This window comes from Salvia splendens, unplaced genomic scaffold, assembly GCF_004379255.2.
Source record: "Salvia splendens isolate huo1 unplaced genomic scaffold, SspV2 ctg1152, whole genome shotgun sequence".
NCBI classification, from domain to species: domain Eukaryota; kingdom Viridiplantae; phylum Streptophyta; class Magnoliopsida; order Lamiales; family Lamiaceae; genus Salvia; species Salvia splendens.
The window spans coordinates 14,304-22,627 of NW_024598703.1; the positions used below are offsets into that span (position 1 = coordinate 14,304).

Sequence of the window (8,324 nt, forward strand, 5' to 3'; positions counted from 1 at the left end):
CTCCTCAGCGGCGCCGACACACACAAACCCTAGAAATTCGAAAACTCCGTGATCTTCAGCTCTGGCGACTGAATCGCCGCCATCAATAGACATAAACTACGATCTGACAACAACGGACTGAATTGCAATGTCTCCTTGCCAAAACTACGCCGTCTCACCACAAACTCTAAAGCTTTTACCCTACTCCGTCGATTTTTAGCGGCGACGACCAAAGCGCCTACGTCGCCGACAGAAAAGCTATTCGATTCAACCGACGATGATATATAATCGCAAATCCCAGCCCCAATTCAAGGTGTTCAGAAGTTATTTGGTTAAACCGAAGATGATTTTGATTTAAGGTAAAATGTAAACAAATTTCAATTTTTTCTCTAATCCTTGAAATTTACTTAGATTTTAACATCTTTCATGTACTATTATTTTACAGACTCAGAGAAATAATGGAAAGCTTTAGACGATTCAAGATGTACAGATCCCACAACAGATGACGCAACACTACAAAACCCTAGGATTTGGGTTTACCTGGGGAATGAATCTACTCAAATCTTCAAAGTTCTGGCACTGGAAATGAAGTGTGTAACAACAACCTTAACTTGCATTACAAAATATGATATTTCTTTTAATTTGAGTCGATGTTTAAGATGTTTTAGAACCTTTTGCAGTATGATCATTCTTACTGATTTTGCAGATCTTCAATTGATCATTTTACTGAACTTTCTGAATATATTTAAGTATTATTTGTTGATATTTTGTTTTTTCTTATTATTTTATACAAACTGAATGTATCTGAACGTGTTGTTTTGAGTTTTTAGTTCCATTAAGCTTTTAAATACTACTCCATTAAGTTTTTAAATATTACAAAAATAAAAACTTTTTAGAATGAATACATCTGTTGTATATAAAACTGATCTTTTAATGCCTCCTGTTTCATTTAGATTGTTTATTATAATTTTGATTTTTTGTTTATAAATTCAGTTTTAGAATGTGCTAAATTAGCAAACGTACTATACGATCATGGTATTGAAAGGTGTCATTACTTAAGTTGGTGCTTTCTACCACAAAAAGAAATATTCAAAATCACTCATTTATCTAATGCATATCTGTATTTGAAGTAATTAATGTTTTGTGCAGATGATGATATGAATTAGCAAGTAACATTGCTGCCAAAAAAGGTAAAAACAGCTTCATAGAACTATTGACTAAGTTATTTCTTTCAATGCTAAGGTACTGAATGTTGCTTGAATTTTTTTTTGCCGGGAATCATCTTAATGGATTGCAAGTAGAAGAGACATAAAAAGAACAAAGATTGCGTACAAACTAAAGAATGAGGCCAATGAATATTTACAGGAACTGACAATTCAAATTCATATTGAATAGACATGCAGGTAAATACAGAAACAGTAACAAATAATTCCATATTTTAACTGCAGGGACAAACTGTGCAAAAGTCTCAAATAGAGGTGGCATTCAAGGTTTCAAGGATATGAGTGAAGGGCTACGATCTGGTAGTAGTGTGGTTTCACACGGAGTAAGCAAGTGTGCACAGAGAAAACTAATGCAAGTGCTCGGTCAAGACACACCGCTCCTTAATCCACTGGATCACCAGGTCCAGTAACTCAAGAGAACACAGAGTGTTTTTGTCGTTGGACACACTCGACTCCCCTTCAAAAATAAATCCCTCAACCCGAATACTATAAATTAGCATAGGGAAGCGGGGTCGATCCCACGAAGATGGATTCGTGAAGTAGTGCTTAGAGACTCTGGAAACAAGCGGCTGCTGCCACGCAAAAGGGTTGAGAATTTTAACTACCTCTTGATCTAGGCACGAAATGTAAATGCTAGACCTAAGACACAGAAAATGTAATAGAATCAGACTTCAATACTGAGAGACACATTTTACTTCCTAGATTAAGTAAATGACTAACTAACTAAGACTAGACAGGGAAAATAAAACAGTGGGGACCATGACTCCAAATATAGCAAGTACGGCTAAAGCTGCAAATAACAAACTCATGCTCCAACTAACAACGACATGCAATTTCCTAACCGATTCAAGCACTCAAATGGAGAAAACAGAGCATATATCTAGATTCGAACAGAATATAAAGATTTGGATGCCGGAAACTTGCTATGAACCGAAAATGCATCAGATCTACGTAAACTAGGCGAAATGAAATGAAAACACGTAAACTAGGCATAAAATTAAATAAATCTTGCTCAAATTCACGTCGGGTGCTTAATCCACTCCGGATCCAAGCGATCCGAACCCAACAACAGACACAATCGACTCCATAACTCCGGTTTTCACAGATCTGCTCCGATCAATTCCGAATTCAAACAATCACAGACAACTCTACAACACCAGCGAACTCAACCCTCCGATTCATCCACAAACAGACTCCGATCACCCAAATCCAACCACAAACCTGTATAAATTCAGAAAACAACTGCGAAACGCACCCAACTCGAACAATCCAGCTCCAAAATTCCGAAAATCAACATAACGGACGTAACAGAAAATCAAACTTGCATTAAAATAAGAGAATATTCGGCAAAAGTAAACAGAGGTCCGAGCTTCGAACAGCGAAGCTCGGCAAAATCAGCAAAGTATGAAAGCGGAAATTAAATTGTTTCTTCACCCCCACCGAAGGACGGTGTTACAACCCAATCGAAAATATATGAAAGCTCAAAGTAAACCTCAGTGCATGACCCCCCTGAATCTCCCCACGAAAAGAACCCAAGTGTGTGAAAAGTGAACTAAGCTACAGGCTGTTAGCGAGGCCTCCAACCCAGAAGATCCCTCCAGCGTGCATGCTTCTGCCTTTTATAGACGCGGACATAGCCTTCTAGAGTCTTCGTAGAAATCTCTATTCTACCTTCAACTCTAAGGCTTCCTCCGTCAAGCAATTTTCCGCATAATGTCCACTCTTTCGCCTATTTCCTAGGTCCACGCAACTGTCCTCCTCCTTTCCTGAACCTGGCTAAAATCTTCACACACCTGACTTAAAACGTGCGTTAGACCCAGAAATTTTACGAATTAAAACCCTAGACCTATGCATGAAATTAGCCTTATCAATGAGAAATGGAAGCAATGATAGATTCAAGGTTAGAACACCATTCATCAAGACTACATTAACTTACCTCATTCTTTAACCTTGAATCTTTCATTGCAACATTGTCATCAACTGTACTAAGCAACCCAATGTTCCTGTACTAAGGTTATGTGTTTACCTCCTTTATTTTTGCTTCTGAAATTGTTGGTTCTGATAATTTTTTCTTCTGTCTCTTTCTGCAAACTTCTTCCTTGCATCTTCTTTCCTGAATAATCACTTATAATGAATCAGGGTTTAACAACTAAAAGTATTATGCACTGCATTTACCTGTCAAATAGAGAGACCATTCAATCTTGCAATGAAAGATTCAAGGTTAAAAGACTACATTAATTGTATTCCTAGTACTAAAAGCAGCAAAAAACAGAAATGAAAAAAGAAACAAATATATTAGGAATGTAGAGTGAAGAAGCATAACAAAACAAAGAAAGAACAGATACTAAGAGAGAGAGTATGCAGAGCATGAATTAGGGTAGAAATTAGAAACTGAACTATTAGTCTGAAAAATTTCTTTACTGATCACGGTTGAGAGAGAAAATAAGTGACAGTGGGAGTGTAAAGAGAAGAGGTATTTATAGGACTCCCATCTTTAGCATGCTGGTTAAAAAGATGCATCTTCCCCATAAAAACATTATCATTAGAGACATTTCAGATAAAAATAAGATAACATTAAAAGCTATTATTAGATAACAATAAATACACTAAAAAATCTTATATAACTTGTAGAACAGAATATTTAACCGATAATAATCTAAAAGATAGCATGTGAAATATTAATACTGCCACTTATATTATAATATTAATACATATCAACACTAATGAAATATTGCATAAGATTCTGCATTTATTTAAGACTCATACATTATTGCATTTATTAACTTATTAACTTATTTCTGTGTTATTTATAGGGGAATTATAAGATGAAAAACTAAATCCTAAAACAAAGCAGCCGCCTCTCTCATCCTTCTCTCTGCAGAAAAAGAAATAGAAGCCTATGTCACCCTTCTCTCTTCAGAAAAAGAAATAGAAGTACACCATAGATAACACAAACAGACGCCTCTATCTCCTCACTTTACAATCATCACACACCTCCTACAAATGACACAGCAGACGTGGGAAGCTAGAACCTACTCTACCAGATCAGCAATACATCAAATAAACAATATGCCAAGATAAAAACAAAAGGTATGAAACTCTTATGTATGCCTTATGGTTCCACATTATTTTTCTCTTCCTCTATCTCTCGTAGTTTAGATATTCAAAATTTGTGACCATATTCTCTTTTGTACTACTGATTTCATAATGCTGCTGCATAAATAATTTCAAACATATACAGAGTAGATTTTAAATATAAATACTAACACAATATTTAACTTTGTTCAATGAGACCTTGCATTGGAAACATATAAATTAATTTCTTTTGATTTGCAGGAGTTATTTTTGTATTTAATAAGCTGTTCCTCTCCCTCTCTCGGTGTCTCTCTATCACTCTATCTCTCCCTCTGCCTTATTTTTCATGTTCTAAAATTGTGATACTATTATCTCTTATTTTTCATGTTCTAATATCTGATTTTATTCTGTAACTATGATATTCATATCACAGGTACTTACAAAATCCATAATTTCAAATATATACTTCACATTATATGTTTTACATATGAATACTAATATATTATTGATATTTGTTTAGGTAATAATTGCATTGGAAACAACATCAAATATGAATCTCTCTCTATGTGTTGGAAATTGCATAAAATATGAATATCTCCCCCCTCTCTCTCTAGCTCTCTCTCTCAGTCTATCAAATATGAGTCTCTCTATGTGTTGGAAATTGCATAAAATATGAATATATATATATATCTCTCTCTCTTGAACTGTCTTATTTTTCATGTTTTATAATTTTGATTTTATTCTCCAAGTCTCTTGTTTTTGCAGATCTTGAATTAATCCTTTAACTGAACTTTCTGAATATATTTTAGTTGTACAAATGAAGTTATATTATTTTTTCCTATGGTTCATGTTATAAATGTATGAACACTAATATATTTTTTAAGTTTGTTCAGGAATCGAATTGCATTGGAACCTGGAGTAATTATGTATCTCAATTCCTATTCAAAAATATGTATATACGTAATTTTCTATAATATCTCTTTATTTGTAATAGAATAGGTTTAATTACACACCAATGAAACCTATAGATAAAAAATAAAAAAAAACAGAATACAAACATTGGAATCATAAATTGCTTTTACATTGAGTGTAAAAACAAAAACAAAAATGCATGAAATAAGCAAAAGAAAAAAAATGAAACTTCATTTTCCTGCCCAAATCAGTGCCACGTGGCATGCCAAAAAACTGTCACTTTATATATGTATAGATTAGTTTTTATATTTCTATTAAATAAAGAGGAAGACATAAAATCTTTTACTTTTCATTTCACACATATCTGATAGCATATTTCTTTAATACTCAGGGTACATTCATTCAAGCAACATTTAACCAAAAAGTGCTACAAAATCTGGAACATAAACTTTATGAAGGAGACATCTATTATATAAAAACTTTCTTTGTTAGGGACAACACTCTCAGAAACAAGGCTACTAATCATCTTTATAGACTGATTACGAATTTCAGAACAGAGATGTATGAAGTCAGAGATCCTGGTTTTCCAGCAAATTTGTTTTCTTTTAAAACATTTGCTGATATATCAAGCAATGAGAATGAAGATCAAACATCCCTTTTTGGTATAAGTTATGTTATATAGTTTGTTTCAACACTTTAATTTATTATCTTTTGGTTCATTTATTTAGTTTTTAATTTGCCAGATATTATTGGGGTAATTACTGCCCCTAGAAGAGATTTGAAGCAAAATACATATAGGTTGATTGAGGTTGAAATAAGTGATGAGCAGTTAGTGTCACTGCCCCTGCATTTCATTTTTTATATCTGATTCTGTTTTTGTTACTAACTCTATTTCATTTTATACAGCCATAATAAGATATTGTGCACAATTTGGGATTCCAATATGGATTCTTATTTGTCTCAATTGAAGATGGCTGAAGGGACTGTTCCTATAATCATAGAGCAGTTTTGTAAGCCTAATGTTTTCAGAGGTTGTATTTCCATCCTATTTATACACTATCTTTGATAAACTGAAACTTAATTTATAATGTTTGTTTGTCATTTTTTAGGTGAGATTGGTGTATCCACTCATTATCAAGCATCCAAGATTTTAATCAATGCTGATGTGGCTGATGTCAAGGAGTTTAAGAAAAGGTAGTATCTTTTTCAAAGTCTATATTACTGTCTATTTATCTGAATAATATACATTTTTGTAGTTTTTATGCTTTTGATCTTTGAGACTACACTGATATATATATTTTCTAACAAATATTAATTATAATGTTTAGGATTAAAGATGATGATACTTTTATTGCACAAGGGTCAGTGGATCAAGCTGGAGTAAAGCATAGTAGGGAGTTTGATGATCTTGCTGTCAAGTGTATTAGTGATGTTGTTTGTTTAGAGGTATTGAAAGATATCATCTGTATATTATTTGTTTTCTAAATACTGATTAGCATTTGTTTACAATATGTTCTCTTTTTAATTATGGAATAGCTTATTTCCGTTCTTGGTAAACATGATGGCTGCTACTGGAATTTTGCCAAGTTGAATCAATTGAGCCTCATTTTGGGGAGTGGTATTATCTAGCATGTAAAACCTGTGTTAAGAAAGTTAGGGTGTTGGATGCCAATAAGTTTAGGTGTGATTTCTGCATTAAGAATTATGATGTTGCTGTCAAAAGGTATTCTTATGCATCCTTTTTTTTTCTCTGAATTAGTTGGTGAATATAATCTATTTTCAGAAGTTAATCAGTTTAACTTCTTTTTTCTCTTATTTAGGTTCAAGTTTGTTGTCAACGTAGTTGATGACACAAGTAATGCATCCCTTTTATTGTGGGATAGAGAAGTTGTCCAAAGGGTAACTGATCTTATTGGAAGTAGTATGGAAGTAATAATGAATCAATTCAAATAAGTCAAATTATATACATCAGGATTATAAGTTTGTATGTTTTAATCATGAGTTGCTTTGCTGTATTTCGGAATTCAGCTGTGGAATATATTCCTAGGAAACTTGAGGAGCTTCTTTTGGGTCAAAAGGTGTTGTTTAAGGTTCAAAGTAGGAACAACAAGGAGTATTATTGCAGATATCCATATACAGTTAACAAAATATGCAATATTCCAGAAATTGTGGAGAAGCATGTTCCTCTGAACATTGGATCACAAGTTCTGAATTCTGATGTGAAGTTGTGTGATTTACTCTTTGGTGATGATATAGTAGAGGTATTTTATTCAAACAAATATTAAGACCTTTTCTTACATTTTCCAATTGATTTGAGTTGTTTATTAGAACTGCTTTAACTTTTTTTTTAGGTAAGTGGTAAGGGCTTTGTCACTCCTGATTTATCTGTGGTTACCAAGGAAAATGGGGTTGAGTGGGTTGCTGAAGGAAGTGTGAAGAGGTGCTTGGAAGATGAGTTTGATAGCTGTGATGATTTCTGCTTTGGAAAGATCAAGAAGAAGATGAAGAAAGCAAATGTGATTGAAGAAGAAGATGAGGCTTCTGTCAGCTACAGTCAGGACATCTCTATTGCTGATTAGTGTTGGAAAAACTTCTGAATTTGTATGTTTTTTTTTTATTTCTGCTTAACCCTTTTGAACTTATCAGAATCTTCATCTTAGTTTTTGGTCTTATTTGGCACTCTTAAGATGAATTTTATCTGTATCCATGAATGATGTTTTTTCTTAATGAATTCTTCTTTTGATTTACAATTCTGGCTTATATATTTCTTCTTTGAAGTTGTCTATCATTTATTAGATTTATCTTTATTTATCTTTATTCATGTCAGATTTTTGTTTTTTTAACACTTATAAATTTATCATTATATTTTAAAAACATTAAGTCTTCACAGATACTTTCATAGAGTATTTCAGAAAGTAGCACAAACTATATTCTACAAGTTTTGTAGAATATACTTAAAATAGATTATGCTTGGTATCACTTCATATAAATGAAATACAAATACACTCTACTTTTTCTGATTTTAGCTATTAATTAATTTATTTACTCTTTCAAATACTACTCAGAAATCTACTAAAGAAAATTATCATAGCAATATAATCAGTCAAAGGTTGAAATTTTCATACATGTATCAAC

At 32.8% G+C, this 8,324-nt stretch overlaps 1 protein-coding gene across 1 annotated transcript; it reads left to right on the plus strand.

Moving 5' to 3' along the window:
• The first annotated feature begins 5,748 nt into the window (after positions 1-5,748).
• Positions 5,749-7,768, plus strand: LOC121788809. Its single transcript, XM_042187418.1, has 9 exons — positions 5,749-5,851; positions 5,933-6,017; positions 6,096-6,220; positions 6,299-6,383; positions 6,518-6,635; positions 6,839-6,912; positions 7,010-7,107; positions 7,218-7,450; positions 7,541-7,768. Exons 1-9 carry the CDS (start codon positions 5,749-5,751, stop codon positions 7,766-7,768), a joined length of 1,149 nt encoding a protein of 382 aa, XP_042043352.1.
• Positions 7,769-8,324: the final 556 nt, after the last annotated feature.

Coding starts and splice junctions, on each gene's coding strand:
- LOC121788809 (XM_042187418.1), top strand. CDS start 5,749: ATGTATGAAGTCAGAGATCCTGGTTTTCCAGCAAATTTGTTTTCTTTT. Junction 6,221..6,298: donor TAAGCCTAATGTTTTCAGAG/GTTGTATTTCCA, acceptor GTCATTTTTTAG/GTGAGATTGGTGTATCCACT. Junction 7,451..7,540: donor TTGGTGATGATATAGTAGAG/GTATTTTATTCA, acceptor CTTTTTTTTTAG/GTAAGTGGTAAGGGCTTTGT.